General features: G+C 38.0%; 2 protein-coding genes and 1 pseudogene across 7 annotated transcripts in view; 2 read left to right on the forward strand and 1 right to left on the reverse strand.

Moving 5' to 3' along the window:
• The first annotated feature begins 3 nt into the window (after positions 1-3).
• LOC139966945 (long-chain specific acyl-CoA dehydrogenase, mitochondrial-like) lies at positions 4-17,231 on the forward strand. Of its 5 annotated transcripts, XM_071970445.1 has the most exons (11): positions 4-1,823; positions 2,631-2,669; positions 7,804-7,830; positions 8,236-8,364; positions 9,409-9,549; positions 10,348-10,512; positions 11,625-11,691; positions 12,039-12,203; positions 13,171-13,395; positions 14,045-14,172; positions 15,002-17,231. In XM_071970445.1, exons 1-11 carry the CDS (start codon positions 1,600-1,602, stop codon positions 15,180-15,182), a joined length of 1,491 nt encoding a protein of 496 aa, XP_071826546.1. In that variant the 5' UTR covers positions 4-1,599; the 3' UTR covers positions 15,183-17,231. The 5 variants fall into 5 exon arrangements, with proteins under 5 accessions (XP_071826546.1, XP_071826547.1, XP_071826549.1 ...); XM_071970446.1 differs by lacking the exons at positions 4-1,823; positions 2,631-2,669 and adding an exon at positions 6,036-6,456; XM_071970447.1 differs by lacking the exons at positions 4-1,823; positions 2,631-2,669 and adding an exon at positions 6,478-7,166.
• Positions 8,646-8,862, forward strand: LOC139967143 (U2 spliceosomal RNA; annotated as a pseudogene).
• Positions 12,101-22,043, reverse strand: part of LOC139966942 (uncharacterized) — a 29,542-nt gene continuing 19,599 nt past the window's right edge. Inside the window, exon 12 of one of the 2 annotated variants that reach the window (XM_071970441.1) lies at positions 12,101-12,153. In XM_071970441.1, the coding sequence (XP_071826542.1) occupies positions 12,116-12,153 (38 nt within the window). In that variant the 3' untranslated portion in view covers positions 12,101-12,115. Of the gene's footprint in view, positions 12,154-17,058; positions 21,576-22,043 lie in introns of those variants that run through there. The other variant, XM_071970440.1, reaches the window with a different exon arrangement.

Here is a 22,043-nt window from a genome sequence, read left to right on the forward strand (position 1 = left end):
CCATTAATCCACTCTCAACCCCAGAAGGAAATACAGATCCTATACATGTACACGTTTAATGTTCTGCTTCAACTTCTCTTCCTCCTCCGTCGTAGGCCTAATATCTCTACACAACCACGACGCTACATTCGACAACTCAAAAAGCACACCCTCCCCCCAAATCGTTTGAATTCCAGCCCGTATTTTATCTGTTTTTAAGGTCTTAAGGTCCCAAGTTGGCGCATATATCAATAACTTTAACTGAGATAAATATGTAATATCTATCCTCTTTGTAAAGGCCACGTGATATACCTGACATGACGTTACACCATTGTGATCACGGTTACAGTTCGACGGTATAAGAGAGGCTTGAGGGGAGTGGCTAGGGGGGGGGGGGTTACATTGGTTCTTTGTCAGAGGATGTTTTATTCCGTAATTTCTCCTCCCAGGGGAATTCTAATCCACAAGTGTTATGTGTGCAACTTCCTCTAAGCCCTCCTCAATTTATCATTTCTACCACTACTTCTTCCGTTACATCCAATGGTGCTGAAGTTATATTTAAGGTTGCTTGTCACTCTTACGAATTTTCATGTTTTGTCACTGAAATTATTGATTGAAATTAATTGAATTGAAAGATTAATATCTATGTTCCAGTGAATATATCTACAAAATGTAATCTGATATGGCCCATAAATGTTATCGATGTTGTCAGTGGTATGATTTATACATGCACCACACACAGTTCACGTATCAGTTGACATTATATATGCATCGGAGGAGTACGGGATACACCGCTATATTGGCTGGGAGTACGAGGGGGGGGGGGGGGCGCAAAGGATAAAAATCCCTGGTATGATTCAAGGGGGATCCCTGCGGGAGCTGCATGATGTTCAGATATTTCCAGTTCTCTATAGTAGCCTAAATCAAGTTTTACTAAGGCACACAATTATATTTATGAGAATGGAATTATTCTTAAAACGTTTTAATGTAACTTTGTCTAGCCTACTTGTTTCCTATTATTGTAATGGCTTTGAGCAAACTATTGAGGTGGGGGGGGGGGGGGGTGAGGAGTGGTTCTAATATTTAATCGACTAGGGAAGGAGTGTGCGTGGTCTGTGGTAGGGATACAGGCTCATGCTTTTAATTCATGTAATTTAATTCTCATTCAAAATAAGTATTGCTCGCCGATTTGGACTTGTACAACACGCTTGATATCATTATCCCTATGCCTACCGCAATTTCACGAGCCTGGTATGCTGTCCAGAACATCAAAGGTTAAAGTCCCAATAATGTGAGATATTCGGAAAATATTAACTATAGAGTTATTCACGTAGGTCACCCTATACGCTGCAAAGACTATTACAAGCTATAAAACGTAGCCATATGCCTACATAAAAACCAGCCGTAATATTGTATGATGACACAGCTAACTGAAGCTACTGAGAGTGAAAACTATGATATTTATCATATAACCCATAACTTGTGTCATTATTTGCTCGCTTTTGCTTTGACAGAATCGTCAAATATTAGAACTTATTCTAACATTAGATCATTCTTATTAATAAGTTCACCTACTAACACTATTATGTATTGCAATGGTCTATATATATATATATATATATGTTGGCCTACATATTTACCTACCATACAACTCTGTACGATATGAACTATATTAAGCAAATAAATGATGGCAAAAGTCAAGGCGAAAACTGCTACACAACACACGACGCACAGTCAAACAATGGCGGCCTCCTATGTGGTAAAGCGTTACGTACAGTTTTGTACAACAAGAGCTCATATAAGAACCACGGAAGATTCAACAAGCCAAGAGTACCCCTACTAAGGTAACATATTTAATCTTCATTCTAGTTATGACATATAGTAACCCACACGCGACGTACAATACATAGGCCTAGTGAAAACATATTTTATGTACCGTATATAGTAACTCACAGGCTACGTACAATATATGTAGGCCCAGAGAAAATATATTTTATGTACCGTGTGTATCTGTAAGCATTTTTCCTTCGTTATTCTGTAGGCAGGTGAAGGATATAGATTATTGGGACATGCTGAGATAAACGATGGCAGTGTTATATACCCTCATTGCATAACGCCAATAAGTAATAGTGAACTCTTGGAAAGTATCGTCAGGTGCGAGGGGAGTAGAATTAGGGGGATTGGGTGGGGAGGAGGCGAGAGGAATGATTCAGGAAAATGTTCCGATGTGAACAAATTTCCTCCCCACCTACATGCAACCGCTGTATCAGTCAACGTACTTTGTATCATCGTTTCCAGTATGAAGCACTAGCCCTTCATTTGACAAACTAACAACTCCAATGCCCCCCCCCCAAAAAAAACCCACCTTCTCCCCAACCACTATCCTGTCGGAATGTCCACCTCCACCCCTTCCTCGACCAAACCGTTATGTTAATACCTCAGAATACGTTCATCTAGTCCTTTTTTCACAAACTTGATGTGCTAAGATACTATTTCTTTTACTTATATTAAGTTTAGATAGATATGGTTAATAGTACGACTGTGTATGAATGGGAGGTGGGGGGGGGGTGGACAGTGGGGTTATATCTGTAGGTATGCAATGACCAGAAGGTAAGAACTAGTTCATTTCTGTGATACTACTTTCTTCTCAGATCTTGGAGCTCAGTCGGAACAAAACCTGCAGGCGTAAGGTGAGAATGATAGATTTACCTAGACAGGGTGTGTAAATATTATTTTTAATTTTAAGTTGGATGAGGAGAGGGGTGGGGTGGGGAGTCCCTTAAAGACCTAGTAGCGTAGTAGCCAACTGGTCAATATAATGACTTAGCTGTAAAAAATAACTTCTTTTCAGCACATTGCATGATGGTTTGTGACTGGCAAACTGGGCTATCAACATATGCCTACCTATGTATTTCGCCTACATTAACAATATTGGAAGTGTTCATTAGACACGGACAAAAGAAGTTCCCAACACTCCTAATCCATAAGCCCTTGTGGGCTTCTCCCACATTTGTGGACGCTTAAGCGTCGTAAAAAATAACTGCTGATTATTATTATCAGGCCTATTATTATTATGACTTCTTCGATCTGAGATCATCAACATTTTACAGGGTTAATTATTCTAACATTTTATCAACGCGCGTTCAATAACCTAACCATCAAGGGCGGCGGAACCGGGGGGTCACAGGGGGCACGTGCCCCCCACTTTTCCTCAGGTTAAAATGTGCCCTTTTTCTACATAAAAATTGAGGTGTCTCAAGTTAGCAAGAGGCCAGGGAACCAGAATGAACACTCGGGAAGGGCCGTTTCCGGCCATCTGAGGGGTTTGTAAAACCAAAAATTTTCTTGTACGCTCCGCGCTAACCGATGGTGGCGCTCCGCTCAGATAGTCGTGCATACAACTTTGCAAATCCTGGCTACGCCCCTGACTTTTTAATGAGTTTCTGTGGGTCAAACTCAAAGCTATTTCGAATGGAAAAAAATTGTTAAGATATTAACAAGAAAAAAACTCTAATTCGGAAGATTCCTACATTAGCAACTTGCATGGTTTCACCTCATTTTGTCTCAAAAGAAAACTTGTTCCTTGTTTCCCAATTTGCACATTGGATATTGCAGTGCTAGTATGCATATTTTCCTTGGGGGGGGGGGGGGAGGTGGGCGTTGATGGAGTGATGTGTATACGTAAATAATATAATACAATAAGAGTTATAAAGGGTACAGTAAATATAAGGCTGCATCAGTCCAATCGAATTTCTGCAAAGTGCCCTTTGATGTCGGTGCCCCCCCAGATTAAAAGTGCTTCCGCCGCCCTTGCTAACCATGAATTGATCATGTACCAGAGATCAAGTTTTATATCTACAGACTGGTCCAGATAACTAGTATAGTTTGGTTGTAACAATATTTGCACCAACGTGACCACATTTTATAGTTTCTTTCGTTTAACTCGAAATTTTGACAAACTGCCGACTTAAAAATTGCAAAAGTAAAATAGATGGAAGCAGCGACAACGACACAATGTTCTGCAGGTTCAACCATGGATTTTTGGTGGTAGGAATGTCGCCCCCCCCCCCCGCTCCGCCCGCATATTTTTCGAACCTTAGTGATGCTCCGGAGAGCACTTTGCATCATTAACATCATCAAGGTATCAAGGTATGTGATGAGGGCGTACAGCTCCACGGTGGATGGGGCTACATGTGGGAGTACCCCGTGGCTAGGGCTTTCTGTGCTGCACGGGTAATGAAAATCTATGCAGGTACAAACGAAATTATGAAAGAAATCATCGCGAAAAATATTGTTAGAGACAATTGATGTTGGATGATGAACTTATGACAATTTAAAGAATAGAGAATACAGATGCTTGTAGCAAGTACCGCTAGTGTATTAATCAGGTACGGACGAATACAACGGTTGTCCCGATTCACAAATGCAAATTTGGTCAAGACTGATACAACGTGATATATCTGTCAGACGTGTCAATTTACATTTTGAGGTCAGTATTAGGTGTATAGTTTGAATTCAGGTCTATTTCACGAAGGGGGAGGGGGGTGTGGAGTGGATGTTGGGTGGGGTGGGGTGAGAGGTTGGGGTTAAAACTTTTGTTCAAGTACCACCAACTGTTGTAATGTTTAACACACTTTTAAAAGATGGTTGTTGTTTAGGTTCAAAGTTTGCTCATGTTGGTAACTTGTTTTAATTAAAGAGCTAGATTTGAAGTACACGCCTAATTCTAATATAAGAAGGAAACAATGCATACTTACTAAGATGCCGCTCACAGGCCCGGATCCAGGGGTGTGAGGTGTACTGACCCCCCCCCCCCACACCCCAGAAACTTTCAATCACACAAAAAGTTAACAGTAGTTATTTGCACAACCATTCTTCTTGACCTAACTTATGGCCCAAATATGAAGGCATTATTTCACGTCTACAATTTGAGTTTAGCCCCCAGAACTCCCCCCCCTACATGGGCGTCGGCTTCAACGACCCCACGACCACAACCGGCCTTCCCTTTAAAGTCCTGGCTCCTGTACGATATTAGAGTAACATATACCTCAGAAGGATTAGGGTAATAATACAGTATAATACTATACAGGTAACACCGCCATAAGACCTAATACACTATTACAGGATTGTATGTTACAGTTATAGACAATACAGATTAGTGTGGCTACAAGCCAGTCACTGCGCAGAGGTTATCAAGTTTGGTTACCTTATATTCAGCTGCAGTAATATAAATAATAATATAAATAATAAATGATACACCCAATTTGAACACATAATAAAAGAACCATGTGCAATCGCAAACAAAAGTTATCAGAAATATATATTTTGATAATCTTTAAATTTCTTCTTTCCGTTCTTTACACTGTGTTTCGTCCTTCTTCCCAATATCATGCAACTCTTTCTACCAAGTTGACGTACACCAGACAAATAAAACGTTACCATTTCAGTTTACAGGCTTAGAAGTACGGAGACGTTGAGGTGCCATGGACTGTAAAAATGTGCCCAAAATTGTATCAGTACTTTACTCGCTTACATTTGAACAGAAAGCAGAAATTGTCGAATTAATTGCTTGTCGTAACAAGACAGTTAAACAGTTTTACGGATTACTCTCTTTACATTACTCTCACATTTGAAAAACTTGCAAAATGAAATTTTACTAGTATTATAACTCTATGAAGAAATTTGACATTCTGTTGAAAATTGGTCAATTAATGACTTTTCTATTCGATTAATTTAGCATATCTGTTGCGAAATGGTGAATAATATAAATCTTATGGTGTTTCATTGAAAAGTTGGTTGCAAACTGCTACAATGCTAATATTCCATAAGTTCATTTCAGCTTTTTGCAGAAAATTTTTAAAAATTCAAACGACGTTAGATTAACAATTTACCACCTTTTTATTTGTAGAATTGATCAGTTATAGTAATAGTAAGGAATTGATCAATCAATTCGTGGCAAATTGTTAACATATTAAATGAACTTTGTTGCAAGTTTCATAAAGATCTTGCCTTTTGATGGCACCTTAACGTTTCCATATTTTAAAGTGCGGCCTAAAGCTTTAATATCTCTGTAAATATAATAAATCATTTTCACCAAATGACTAACTGCTAATTTAATATGTTACCTCATCAGTGTAGTTAACTATAGTTTGTCATGATTTTAGAAGTCTAGAGTTGCATATTTTATCTTGAGAAACGAGAACAAGTTGTCTCGACCGGGAGAAGGACATAATTAAGTTAAAGGGTGTGAAGACTCGCGCAAAAAGAAACGTCTAATGCCGGTAATATGACCTAGTTTCGAATGAGGTGCAACAGAAGTGTTAGACACCACCATCGATCCCAGAAAATACGCACACAGCTTGCTACCTTCGGTAATTTGACACTAGTGTACAGTCGGTACATGCAGCTGGGGTCAATACCCACATCACAGTGTACAATCGCTACACGGACATCTCAGGTCCAGCTAAAGATAACAAGGTATCACGTTTCATTACTGTCTGCATTTTGTAGCGACAGGCAGAAAGCTTCACTTGCAAGCAACAGAAAGTTAACTTTTTCAGAGCACGGCACGAGGTCCCATGCCCTTTGTGTGAGAAGGTAAACTTTCAAGTTTACCAACATGTCTGACCAGATTCTGTACCAGATTTTGTGGTCAATTTTCATTTCTTTAAAAATGGTAATTGAGACTGAAATGGGAAAATTGATAAACCGTGAAAGTTTTACTGCTGTCATTTATCACAACTTTTGCGGAACGACCTTGTAAATCCAACTGAATGCTCACGTTAGATGGGGATAAAAGATGGGGACTTGTCAGAAGAAATTCGGTTCTATGTAACCTCCATATTACTATAGAATATCATTGTGCATTTGTAACGCAAGGTAATATATCGGCATATTTATATAGCGCCTACAGCAGTTTATGCCTACTGTACCATTAACGAACAACAACTACAATTTGACCAGGCTAAAGTGAGGTCAAGGTCAAACGCAGAAATGAAATTAGATTAAAGTCTCTGTATACCCTGACAATATTTTGTATAGTCTGAGGTAAAGCACGTACACACGGCTTCGGGTAGCTAGGCTACAATGGCGGCCTCGTCTGTGGCAAGACGTTTTGGACATTTCTTCAAAACAAGAGCCCCGAAGCATCACGGAAGATTGACTAGCAAGCCCGGTATTACCGTAAGGTAATGAAAGTAGCCTATTTATTTATAAGTCTACGTACAGTATATATCTATATCTATCTATCTATATATCTATATGTCTATATATCTATATGTCTATATCTATATTTATATATATGTGGCAATGAATGCAGGGCCGTCTTAAGAGATCACCGGGCCCTGGGCCCGGCAATGGAGCGGGCCCTCAATCATATGAGTTCGAAAAAAGTTGCGTGAAAAATTGACATCATTGACAATCGCTCAAGCATAGACATGCCTGCATTAACCACCCCTCCCTATGTCGCGCATAAAGCATAAAACTTTAGCTGAATAACATACGTGATATATCTAAAAGCTGAAATACATTATAGAAGAGTAATCTTCCAGATGCCCTCCATCCCTTCCCCAACAATACTGGACTCACCATTAATGTGTTGAGTCTTTCAACCGGGGAAACTAACGGAACTTGCGGCATTTCTTGATCGTAAACTATTCAATCAGTTTCCTCCCAGATTAAGACATGGGGTTACTACGATTGCGGGGCCCCTGACATCGCGGGGCCCTGGGCCAGGGCCCAGTGGGCCCATGCGTTAAGACGGCCCTGAATGAATGGTGTAAAATTCGAGTACATTTAGCTACTGTCACTGCGTTGTTCTTACAGGTCAGTCGGAACCCAACCTGATGTAAGGTGAGAATTATCTCCAAATTCATGAAGGCAGGTTTGTTTACAATTATACTTTTTTAACATTGCAGGTTGGAGATAGGGGCTCATGGTGTGGATAGGGGCAGGGCCATACAGTAGCCACGGGAGGGTTTAAGGAGGGGCAACTTGAACCAAGCAAATGTAGGTAAAATGATGCATCTAAGCCTGACCCTCATGCGAACAAACAATTCCGGAGTGGGGGGGGGGGACTCTTACAGACTAGCAGTATATTGGCACATATACAGTCCAACATATTGACATAGATCAATGATGTTTATTGTTGCTGTAACTATTTCCATGTGGCATTTAACAAAGGAAACAAACATAACAATGAGACTGCTATTTCGTGATTCTGTTTTCACTTCTTCTTTTCTAAATGCAATGCATAAGACCAGAAATAAGTCAAGCCGAGACCCTGACTGACATTGGTACCAGGCCCATTTTTTCTGAAGAACATGACATTTTTAGGGAAAACGTCAGAAGATTTTTTCGGGATGAGTTAGCCCCACACCAAGATAGGTGAGTAGCAAAAATCACTCCACCGACCTCAGCAAGAAAAAAGAGAACAAAGTTTAGACCCTCTCAGTGGTGGCTTGCTATACTAGGCAGTATGTTACAGTTGTGTGTTACAGGGTTTTCATACTTTGACCTCTATTGACTTTGAAACCTACACAAAAAACAACAGTTTTTGTATTCAATATAACAAGGGATCTTGATACCAAGTACAAAGTTCGTCCAGGCTATATACTTTAAATTGGAGTTAGCATGTTTACAAGGATTTCAGACTTTGACCTCTATTGATCGCTTCTCGGCCTTTTGGCTAAGATCATGTGTAGTATCTGTTCCCTTAGGGAATGGTGATACACACCTGACGATGATCACACAGTCACAGTCCCGATGCAAGGGGACTGGGGCTGAGAGCGGATCAGTCGTTTGGTAGTTTGGTTTTCGTGCCCAGGTTCTTTCCTGGGTGACTTTTTCTTAAAAAGTACCTCTATTGACCTTAGGTGATCATTGACCGAGCTTCGTTAAAGTCATCAGGTGCCAGCTTGTTTCAGGCATCAAATGACATTTGACCTCCACAAAATATATTCAAATATATTTAGTGCTTTTGTTCTCAAGGTGTATCCAAATACTAAGTATAAAAATAACCATGTGAAAGAAAGGGGAAAATGGACAAGGATAAGCTGTTGTGTGACTGTGATGATGAGGGGGGAGGGGGTGGTGGCTGTGATGAGGAGGGAGGAGGGTATGTGGGGGAGATCATGTCAGTTTCAAACAAATACAAAGTGGCACTTGCTTATGTAAGAGATTATGAATGGTTACAGTAGAGAAATGTGTCACAGCTGTCACATAGAAATATTTATTGGAAAAAAGAATGTTTACTAAAAAAAAACGAGAACAGTATTGGGGGGGGGGGGGGGGAATGACATGGTAAGGATACCAAGCATGAGAGAGGGGAGAGGGATAAATTGACACTTTGTAGTGGTACTACAAATAAGTTTTACTAGTCAGGTTTCTCTTACAAACAATCAATTTGTTAACCATAATTGATTTCATCAGGTGGGAGAAACAAAGACACGTGGACAAGGATCTTTTCTGGCACAAACTTGGCATTCAGGGATTCCTCGGTATCGATTTACCGACAGAACTCGGTGGTGTCGGAGGGGATTTTCTGTCTTCTACCATTGTGCTTGAAGAACAGTGAGTGAAGATATAACTTCCTTATAATAGTCAACTCTTTATGCAGTACTGTACAGTATTTAGGGTTAACATCACTGCACCTATAGTATATGCATATTATAATATGTATCCTCAAGTGTCCTCAGTTTAACCATATACAGGATTGCATGTGTAAACCCCGAATACAATGTACAAACCAGGCGCGTAGCCAGGAATTTGCTAAGGGAGGGGCAAAACTGTAGATTCGGCATTGCAAACTATCTAAGCGTAGCGCCACCATGATTGGCGCGAAGCGTACAAGAAAATTTTGGCTGAAAATGCCTCCCAGGTCGCTGGAAATGGCACTTCCCAGACCTTGTAAGTTGCATCTTAGCATTTTCTCTTTTGAAAATACTAGCGATATCATAAAAACATTAAAAAAAATATATATATATACTCAAGGGGGGGGCGGCTGCCCCTTCGCCCCCCCCTTGGCTACGCGCCTGGTACAAACATGGATCATGTATCATGTCTTCATCATGGTACAAATGTGTACCAATGCATGGGTATTTCAGATGTGTAAAATATGATGGTTAACTTATGTCAAATCAATAAAACATGGATGATGATTTGAATTTGTTGCAAGTGTCAATCTCCGTTCAATTTATATCAACATCAAACATTGTGGGTTTTTTTGGGGGGGGGGGAGGGGACGGGGAAAGAAGTTGAACTACCCACATCTCAATCTCCATTTTTAAACCATAGTCTTTATTGACTATTTAAATTAAGTAGGTTATATCAGGTCTCAACCTCTATTTTTTCTGAACCGCTTTCAAATAGGATGTATCAATACGGTATTGGATCAAATTTGGTAGCACATAACGACATGGCTATCCCATACATTCGTATCTATGGGACACCCGAACAGAAGAGTAAATATCTCCCAAGGATGGTCAGTGGAGAGTGTGTTGGTGCAGTCGCCATGACAGAACCATCTGCTGGGAGGTAAGTGTTGATGTATGTCTGTATATCTGTAAGGGTGCTCATTCAGTTTTACAAGCATACCAGGTATGTCTCAGCCTCAGCACAGTTGCTTATTGACATGAATCATTTAAAGGGGCTACACAATGAATCCAACCAAGCAATTAATGTCAGGCGCCCTCTCTTTTTCTCCAACATCTGATTCCGTCTGATTAAGGGTCGTACCATTGTGTGTGTGTTAGGGTGGGAGGGGGGGGCTCAGGCAGTGAAAGGTACTGTTTCACCTCAATCATAGTAGAATGACTGTGGAATGCTGTATAGGCATCTCTTATATCTCTTATAAAGCATTCCCACTTGTGAGATGGAAATTCCAAATACAGTTGTAGACATAATACCTATGGAAACAAAGGGATTATGATAAATCAAGTCATTCAGGTGTAATATCATTACCTAATATTCATTATTTTCATCACAATGTCTCACTTTATATAAAGAGGTCATAAATTTCCATATTTGGTCAATTTCTGGAATGGCTGTTCCTAGCAGTTATCCTCCTCCCCCATTACACCTATAGATACTCACAGGAAGGATTCCAAAGGAGGAATATTTAAATGAAGATGTAATTGTTTGAACTGATTAAAAATACAAACAAATGAGAAGATAGATCATTGTTTTTAATTGAATATCCTTCAAGCTGCATATGATAGGATCTTGAAGACATGGTTTTGATCAGAGTTTGTCAACTACTGTACTTAATATGCTACCAAGCTTGACTCTTAACAATTCATTGCAGCAAGTTTGGTAAACTTTGATTCAAATGGTGAACAATATAAATATATATATATATATATATATATATATATATATATATATATAGATATACATATATATATATACATATATATATATATATATATATATATATATATATACATATATATATATATATATATATATATATATACATATATATATGTATATGTATATATATATATATATATATATACATATATATATATATATATATACATATATATATATATATATATACATATATATATATATATATATATATATATATATATATATATATATATATATATATATACATTTCTCAAGTTTCATTTCTAATGTAGTGACTTACAAGGGATGAAAACATACGCTAAGAGAGATGGCAATGACTGGATCTTAAATGGTAGCAAGGTACGACGACATTTCATATTTATTACAACGTGTATTAAAATTAATATGCCAATAAGTAGGCTACTGTATGTACCTCTGACCTTACATTTCGAAGAGCAGAATTATTGCAGATTTGATTTACAATTATTCATTCCTAGAAATTTTAATTTTCCAAGTTTTTAAAACTTTAATAATTAGAGGATTGGGCCTGTTCGTCTGCTTTCTTAGGTATTCCATATTTGTAACTGTTTCTTGTATGTTGCTTGTGAGGGAATTCTTGTATGTAATTTAGGTACGAACGAAAAAAGTTCCATTCAGTATAGATATGATACACCTAATGTACAACATGTACAAACTTCTCATGACAGGTTTTCATCACTAATGGCTACCTCGCTGATGTCGTAATAGTGGCGGCCATCACCGACATGCAATCGAGCAGGAAAGCTCATGGTATGTCCTTATTCTTGGTCGACGCTGGTACTCCTGGATTTAACAAAGGAAGAATTCTTGAAAAGATTGGAGACAAATCGAGTGTAAGGGCCACTTGTGATATCTCTGTCATGTTGTAAAGTTTCATGTTGCGATATCATGCTCTATTCTCTAGTTTTCTTGTATTGTGTCATGCATGCCATTTTGCATCTCTTCATATTGCCATGTTGTGTCATGTTGTGCTATTTTGTGTAGTGCATATATTGCTATGTAATGCTATGGTGTGCTGTTCATTGCCTAACTTCTGTGTTGAATCGTTGCATGTAGTATCTGCCATGCTATGGTGTGTCATCATTTCATATGGTGTTGTGTCCCACTATATCATGTTGTTGTGTTGTGTTGGTAGTTTAGAGTATACAAATAATGAATGATTTCCATTCGTGCAATAGTGCAAATATTTCATGAGTTGAAAGATGGAAACCATTCATTATTTGTTTTATACAACATATTATATTAAGATGGGTAAAATGCACTCATGCAACAGATTGTTTTGAACAGACAGGTTTCTCTGCTCTCTTACCATTGAAAAAAGTGCTACCAAAACAGTATGACCCATGGTTCTATTTCATAGAGTGGAATAGAGCGGATTTTGCATGCAATCAACAAGCAATTGACCAATCAAATGACCGGAATACAATTAGGTGTTGTATAATACAGTATATCCATATTTTGCTGTGCCATCCCCACTTATGCAGTGTTAAAGCCTGCCATTTTTTATTTGTTTTCTAAACCATTGGCTAAATGACAATCTTCTGTACACTATAAAACATACACATTGCAATCTTTCAAATGCAAAAATCTCAAACTTGCAGGACCATTCAAAAAATTGAAGTTTCAGTCCCACAACTAGGCTTGCAATTGTACAAAAGAAAGCAAAGGATGCTGATCTTACACAAGCAATTCCAGAGCCATTTTAGCCTGTATTTCAATGGATTACTTCATGAGTCTTCATCTATTTATCAGTATATCTATAAACCACAGCTTAACTAATTTCTGGTCGTATATTTTCAGGATACAGCCGAATTATTTTTCGAGGATGTTCGTCTTCCCTCCAGCGCCATCTTAGGAGGAGAGGCAGGGTTACATAAAGGGTTCTATAGTCTCATGGAGCAACTCCAGAGAGAACGGTTAACTCTTGGTATCTGCGCACAGTCATTGGCCGAATCGGTGTTTGAACTGACACGTGACTACGTACGTACGAGAAAGGCGTTTGGAAAGACGATATCCAAACTACAGGTTTGTATTCCAAAGAAAGGATAACAACCAATAAGTACTTGATGGAAGGTTAACATTAATAATTTAAAGATACCTGTAGTTTTGATATGACTAGTTAATGCTATTTGTGATCAACATTTGTAATCAACTTTTGTAAATACCAGTGTGGAACTGTCATAACTAAAACATTAATAATTTATGAAAAACAGTTAAATTTTAATACCAATAACAGAAGTATTTTGGACCAAAGTATTTAAAAGTTATTGGAGCAAATTGGTCAGATAATATTGATTATCACATGCAAATTGGTCAGTTAATATTGATTATCACATGTTTGTTCTAATTATTTGATGTATAATTATGACCGTCGTTTAGACTGAATAACAAATGTTTTAGAAGTGGTTTTAATAGACCTGTTGGGAAACAGTTGATTATTATATTAAGAAAGAAAGAAATGTAAACTTTCATTGAAAATCTTAATACTGATATCACTGATGTTACAAAGTATAAGTTCTTTGCAGATTTTGTGATCAAGTTGCCAGTGATATGTTGCTAAACCAACAGTTGGTTGCTAAACCAACCAACTGGAGTTATGTTGCTAAACCAACTGGTTGCTTTTAGGCATTAAAGGTTTCTTATAGTAGTATTATCACTGTTTAATTCTTTTCAGACTGTTCAACACCGACTAGCAGAGTTGAAGACCAAAATATGTGTAAACAGGGCCTTCGTAGACCAGTGTACACAGATGTACCAGGAAGGACGGCTGGATAACGTGACTGCATCCATGATAAAATGCAGGTTAGCCATGATGAAAGCTTGTTCATACAACAGAGGAAGCTTTAATATATTGCAAATGGTCTTGTTATTTCTGGTCACCACACAGATAGCCTCTCAATCAGTCAAATATGGGTCCCCTTTGGAATAGAACGTTCAGGAAGTGGGGCTGAAGGTGAGGTAAACATGGTATCTCCCCATAATTTCTAAATACCTGGTGCTCCTTTCCTTTAGACCCACCAGCTAGTAGGATTTATAGAAAGAAACAGTTATAATCAGTCCAGACCTTCCTGAGTGAATAGATCTGTTAAAACTTCATGAAACCAGAATGCAAAAATGCATTGTGATTCAATGATGTAACATGAGCAGTTTTCTTCATGAATCTGATGTAATGTATAGTGAGGGTGTACATGTCTACAAGGGTTTCACGATTTAACCTCTGATGACCCCAAATGACCTTTAACCTCCACCAAAAACAATAGGCTTCTTTAACTCAATGTAGTACTTTTACACACTAAATATGAAATCTGCCCATGCTTCACAATTTGACCCCTGGTGACCCCAAATGACCTTTGACCTCCACCAAAAACAATAGGCTTCTTGTACTCAGTGTGGTATTTCTACACACCAAATATGAATTGGGTTTGACCTTCCCTTCTTGAGATAGTGTTTACAAGGATTTCACAATTTGACCCCTGGTGACCCCAAAGGACATTTGACCTCCACCAAAAACAGGACTGGGGAGGGGAATAAGAAGTATAACACATTCAATATGTCTGTGAAGTTATACTGAGTGGGGACACCAATGCCAGTTATATTAAATCTGGTATTTTCTGTATATTTATTATCACAGCGCCTCTGACCTTGTAGTCAAGGTATGTGATGAGGGCGTACAGCTCCACGGTGGATGGGGCTACATGTGGGAGTACCCCGTGGCCAGGGCTTTCTGCACTGCTCGGGTAATGCCGATCGTTGGAGGAACAAACGAAATTATGAAAGAACTCATTGCGAGGGATATTGTGAGGGATCGATGAAATATCCCACAACGAAATATATATTATGTAAGCAGGATTAGATGACATGAACCAACCAATCACAGTTTATATGACTATGTAAAGTATAGTTATTGAAAATAGCAAAACCAAGCAATCCAAACTGTATAGAATACTTGATTAACTACGTGCATTCTTTACGGGCAGGTGTTTATTCAATTTCAAATGCAAGAAGTACTCCTTTGCTCATTAATAACTAGGATCAGCTATATCGAACATACTCCTGGTATATATGATAGAAGTGTTCTTTGCTTACAAAAGTTGTGAGAAATTTATTCACTTTTCTTTTAATTTCTTCCTGTTAATACACTGTTCTTTAACCCCCCCGAACCCCCCCCCGAACCCCCCCCCGAACCCCTATCATTATTTCATTTTGAATCTGAGCCAGAGTAAAACTAATGGTCACCTTCCCTTTAATGGTGAATTACAATGTATTTCGTAGTGGTGTTGTCAAATATACAGAATTTTAAAGGGAAAGTTTGTTGGACTATTTCATGGCAAGGTTTCATGGGTAGGGCTTGGCTTGAGTACAATACAATAAAGTGGGAAGGTTGGAGTGGATAAGTTGTAGTGGGTGGGTTGGAGTGGGAGGGTTGTAGTGGGGTCAGGTGGAGTGAGACAAACTGGCACATCAAAATGAAACCCCTGATCAGTGCTCTCTGGAGAGAGGGACGGGTAACGAGAAATCTCAGAAATTTGAAGGATGACTTTGCCAATAAATTAATTGAAAAATGTGACAGACCATCGAAAGTAAAGTTAGAAGAGAGCAAGTCTCTTTAGATAACGTCTTTTGTTCTCACAGTATATTCTTCTTCTGTAGAACAACCTTCAAAGTGAATAGTAAACAATTTAAACAAAATAATTATCAATCTATTCAAAAGTACCTTGATCATGTCATATCAAATCTACATGTTTATGTTTAATTACATGCAGACCTATACACCTTGATGAAAGTAAACTGTTTTTTTACTGCATCAACAATTTAAACCATTCTAACTTCAAAAACAAAGTTTAAGCATTAAACGCTCCTCTTTCACTTTGACACAAAAGAATAACCATAAAAGTTCATGCCCCTACCTAGATCAGTAGGGATAATTTATTTCCCTTATTTACCTCTCCCTACCCCCCCACCCCAGCCCAAACACACACACACACATACAAACCAACCTTTGAAATCATGTGCACACCACTGATTTAAAGCAACCATTTGTACAGTAGAGAACCTTCAAAAGAAACTACTTTATTAACAAACAAGGAAAACCCCTTAAATTCACCCACTCTTAACTCTGTGATGTCATGTTTAGACTTGCTCAAGTCTTCAGTCCAGTTTATAAAAGAACACCAAAGACATATTAGCTTTCAAACAGAGTCAACCTTTTTTATCTCAGCTTCTTGGCGGTGTGGTAAATCATAAGTATCACTGTCATGTTCAAAACTTGAGTCTGCTTTTCCCTCAGCCTTATCAACAAATGGTTAATTTAAAGTAGGTCCAAAAAAAGGAGTCAATTTTTGACAGAAAACAGAATTTCAAAGCTTACTCAAAACACTTCAGCTGCACTGACAAGGCAGAATAACAACATTACATATATATTTGTACATTATTAATCCCAAAACAATGAACACTCTTTATATTTTTTTGGAAAGTAACTTTTCAAAAAATGATTCTTGGTCTTTGATCAAACCTTTTGAAGTCAAGTTTTGTATCAAATGAATATCAATGGTTTCCATATCGAAATTTCATAATTCATGGAACAAAATATCATTCTAGGTTTACAAAATATTCTGCTTTGCCTTACATATCAAACTGTTTCCTTATTTTCATGGTAATTTGATTTGGTTTTTTTTTTTTTGGGGGGGGGGTGTAAAAGAGATCTTGCAAATGAAAAAGACATTTGGTCTTTATCGAAACCAAAAATTGCAATTTCCGTCTGTTGACCTAAACTGGAAATAATCAGTTGGTCACACCAAAATGTTGGACATTGTTTCCCTCACTTTGAATCATTTTCCGATTTGCAAATCCCCCCCACCCCCCCCCCCTCAAACTCAGTGTAATCCTGAAGGTTTCCTCCAAAGTGAAATCTGGCAATTGGTACCAGAAACCTGGAGATTTTACAATACCTTCTTTACGTCAGATAAAATTCATCAATTTAACCAAAAACATACACACCTAGATGGAAAACTTTCACTTTGTTTTATTGGTTTAAGATTTTTACATGTGAGATTTGTAGATCCCACAATGAGATATATAACCCTGATTATTGTTATTTATAACTCGATATATTAAACCGTGATTCTCACAGTGAAACTATAACAGTTGGCAGGTACCGTACATAAAGGAAAGACCCAGCATGCAGTTGGTTCAGAGATGTGAGATAACTATCCCTAGCACACCTCACTTACACCATACAATAGAAAACGATATTTACATTTCTTGTCTAATTGCAAGGCACATGTTGGCTACATAAAACGAAAATACAGAACTCGTACTCTTCCATGGTTTCCAATGCACTTTACTGTGGTGACAATTCATATTTAACAGCACACTTTCTTAGCCTAAAACTTTGTTAACCTAATATATTCAAAATAATTAATAGTAATAAAAGTTTAATATTTTAACCTGTCTAATGTCTTCAAGGACGTTCACACAAAAATTCCAGAGCAGGGCATGTAAACTGTTTTACAACAAGATGTAGCATCCAGTCAACTATCAAACTTGAACAGGCTAACCCTACTTGCACAGGCTAACCCTACTTGAACATGCTCACCCTACTTGAATGGGCTAACCCTACTTGAAAAGGCTAACCCTACTTGAACAGGCTAACCCTACTTGCACATGTTCACCCTACTTGAACAGGCTAACCCTAATTGAACAGGCTAACCCTAATTGAACAGGCTAACCCTAATTGAACAGGCTAACCCTAATTGAACAGACTAACCCTAATTGAACAGGCTAACCCTACTTGAACAGGCTAACCCTAATTGAACAGTTTAACTACTTGCACATGTTCACCCTACTTGAACAGGCTAACCCTAATTGAACAGGCTAACCCTAATTGAACAGGCTAACCCTACTTGAACAGGCTAACCCTACTTGAACAGGCTAACCATACTTGAACAGGCTCACCCTACTTGAACAGGTTAACCCTACTTGAACAGGGCTAACCCTAATTGAACAGGCTAACCATACTTGAACAGGCTAACCCTACTTGAACAGGCTAACCCTACTTGAACAGGCTAACCCTAATTGAACAGGTTAACTACTTGCACATGTTCACACTACTTGAACAGGCTAACCCTAATTGAACAGGCTAACCCCAATTGAAGAGGCTAACCCTACTTGCACAGGCTCACCCTACTTGAACAGGCTAACCCTAATTAAACAGGTTAGCCCTAATTGAACAGGCTAACCCTGTTTACACAGGCTCACCCTATTTGAACAGGTTAACCCTACTTGAACAGGCTCACCCTACTTGAACGGGCTAACCCTACTTGAACAGGTTAACCCTAATTGAATGGGCTCACCCTTCTTGAACAGGCTAACCCTAATTGAACAGGCTAACCCTAATTGAACAGGCTAACCCTAATTGAACAGGCTCACCCTACTTTTAAGAGCACATAATTTTTGGTTCCTGTTTTTACTACTATAATTTTCCAAGATGGGGGGGGGGGATACTGTGGATGCCCATGATTGTCTCCTCATCGCACTGATAGAAAAGGAGCAACAAATAAAATTTACCCATGGAGTACAAGGGGGGGGGGTGGGGAGAGTTCCCTCACCTAATAAGATATAAACGCTGCTTTGAAAACTTTTTACATACGTCCATTCAAAAGAAAAATTAACCACAAACCCTTAAAGTCAAATGCAAGTACAGTATATGATATTTTATTAATTTTTACAGCTCAAGTCATAATTTGAGTATAGATCTACAACTTCCTTCTCTATAAATAGCACTGTCCATACATAAATATATTCCATCTGTCCCGCCCCCTCCCACCCCAACCCTTCCATCTCTTAAATTGTTGCATCTACTCCTGATGGTTACTAATATTACTCTACATGTACATCTTTCATGCATTGGTGTATTGGCTTCAATGCGATCCTAAGTGTCTCCAAACAGAATGCGAATTTAAGGATACTATTTTTCTCCTTAAAGTCTCAGTACGTGTTTGCCAAATTTAAACTTTGACCTTTCCAGCATACTGCACTAAAAGCTCAGTGAAAATGACACCTTTCTTATTTTTCATATCAATATTTATTATTTTTATTGAGTTATCTGTCGTTGAAAATTTTGAGCTGAATCAAATTTGCCAGATTTTTTAAGGAGTCCGTAGATTCTACAAACTTTTGCAAAGTTTGCCAGCCCCGCCCAACAGATCAAGCGCAAATCAAATAAATATGTTTTGTTTACGATCTGCGAAGACTTGTAAACAACAAAGACCAGGGCAAAACAGTGCATTGTCGAAAAGTTTCACACACAGATTGTTTAGAGCAGGATACCAAGCACTAACGGCCTATCCCTCAACTTTCAAGTGAAATTGGCCCCAGAAGACAGCCAAAAAACGTGGATGGAAACCACTTCCAACTCCAGAAAGGAAGAAAAGTGGAATATCACAGCAGCTAGTAGGGTCCACATTGGGCTTAAACAAGTTCCCTGTTAGGCTTTGCAGGATTAGAATATACAAGATGTTGACATGGACGGTCGCAGTGATATTACGGTAAATCGTACGCGCCATAAGGGCAACATAAAATAAATTTCTTTCTTTCAATTACAACAGCTTTTACTCCATTAAACCCACCTGGTCAGAGTGCATTTAGAATGAGAAACATTGAAACTACTTTGGAAGTTTCCTTTCTGAAATTCACCGGCAAACAGGTATTGAGACTTTGAATGCAACTTTAATGACCACTAGTCACCATAAATCTTGACTTAAACAATGGGAGCCCTTGAAAGATATCAGTCCCATATATTCAGAATTGCTATATTTATATATGTGGTGATGACTACTCCACTGCAAAATACAGAAAATTGTGAGGGATGTCTATGTTTGTCTTAATGTAATCATTTTTTGTCACCTTTAAAACCTATGATGGACTCAAACAACAATATCTGCCCAAGTAGAGAAATAGAGAACTTTGGCAACAACAAAAAACAAACAATAACAAGAGAAAAACAATAAAATATGACAAATTGGCCTTCAAATTCAGAGTTATTTCACACTAAATAAAGTAATAGGATACCAAAAGAGACACAATACCATAAAGAGGCACAGCTAAGCAAAGTATTATCAAGAAAGGGTGTTTAAGGAATGTTAGTAAAACTGCAAATTGAATCGAGAAACAGCATAGAGAAGATAAAGACCCAATACCCTACACCACAGATTGCCTGTGATACAAGAATTATTGCAATATTCAGAATTACTACAAGTTCAAATATGCTAAAAACCCAAAATTGCCACCACAGGGGGAAAAAATTGATAAAAAGGGTTAAAGAAATGAGAGAAAATTCAAAGACATCAAATGACCACAACAACCCAAAATAGTTTTACAAAAATTTGAATCATTGCTAGACCAATAATGAAATAGTTGAGGAAGTTTGTGAGTAAGAAAGCTAATTTGTCTCCTAGTAAAAGCAGACTTGATGCTAACTTTAAAAAAGATTTTCCAATGGAAGGCAATGGTTACAGAAGACTATGGCGGTTAAGACTCAAATAAATTTGCTTAAAAGATACATTGGTTTAAATCAGTTTGTTAGTTGGGTTTGATTTTTGATTTTGTTTCGGTTGGCTAAGTAGCCCTTTAAAGGTGATGTTTAGGACAACTTTCCAAACAAAGCTAATAATTAACAATGAAAGGATCATGCCATTTTTTGTTAAAGAAATTACTCCTTTTGTTGGATAAATAATTTGTGCATAATACAGCAACCAAAAAAGTTCACTTGTTGATACCAATATTATGATGCAATTATACCACACTTATAGGTCTTGACATATATCATGTCATTGCAAAACAGCAAGCATCCAAAAAAACAAAACAAAAAAAGGTTCAGCAAAAAATGGGAACCATATCCACCAGAGTAGAAAGCCCAGAAAGAAGACATCCATTTTGAATAACTGCTACAGAAGTTTGCCAGTTGAAGTGTTTGTGGAGTATTTTGGGAAAATGTTTTTACTGCCACCATACGAAAATTCCTTTATGGGAATGAGTCATTTATTAAGGAAAGATATGAAAATAATGTTCTAGAATAATGAGTTGGGTGAGTTGTCTTCTTCTGGTTCTGTTTCTTCTGATGGCATGTGATTATTTTTATCCCATTGAAAGCGATAGTTTTTCTCCAGCTTGTGATGTTTGACCTCTTCTGCTTGGCCTTGGCTTCCCTGTTTGTGAAAACCATAACCAGAATAGATGGTTAATTTCCCCTTTTGCTCACGACTGAAGTTCTTTGATATTATATGAGTTCAACCAGCAGGAAAAGGAGATTTCTTCTAGGGTAACTCAAAGTCATTCAGCATTATCACCAAAACAATTTATCCTGTTCAGGTATGTTATTATGGGAAGACTTTAGACACAATTTGAGTCTGAGGTCAACCCCCCCCCCCCAAAAAAAAACTCCCCTCTCAAAACAAAAAGATAAGTTCTGTATATGGTTCCAAGATTAATCCCATTTTCAAGACATTCAGCTACAACAATTCAACCTTTAACCCCCCCCCCCCCACCTATTGAATTAAAATATGTTAATAAGTTTTCTAAAACATTCAGCAAACTGACCTGCCAGTAGTAGGCTTTTAACAATTGTTAACGGACAGACACAGTCAAATTGGCTTGACCAAAACAAAAGAGTCTAC

The sequence above is a fragment of the Apostichopus japonicus genome, chromosome 4 (assembly GCF_037975245.1).
Source record: "Apostichopus japonicus isolate 1M-3 chromosome 4, ASM3797524v1, whole genome shotgun sequence".
In the NCBI taxonomy this organism is placed as follows: domain Eukaryota; kingdom Metazoa; phylum Echinodermata; class Holothuroidea; order Aspidochirotida; family Stichopodidae; genus Apostichopus; species Apostichopus japonicus.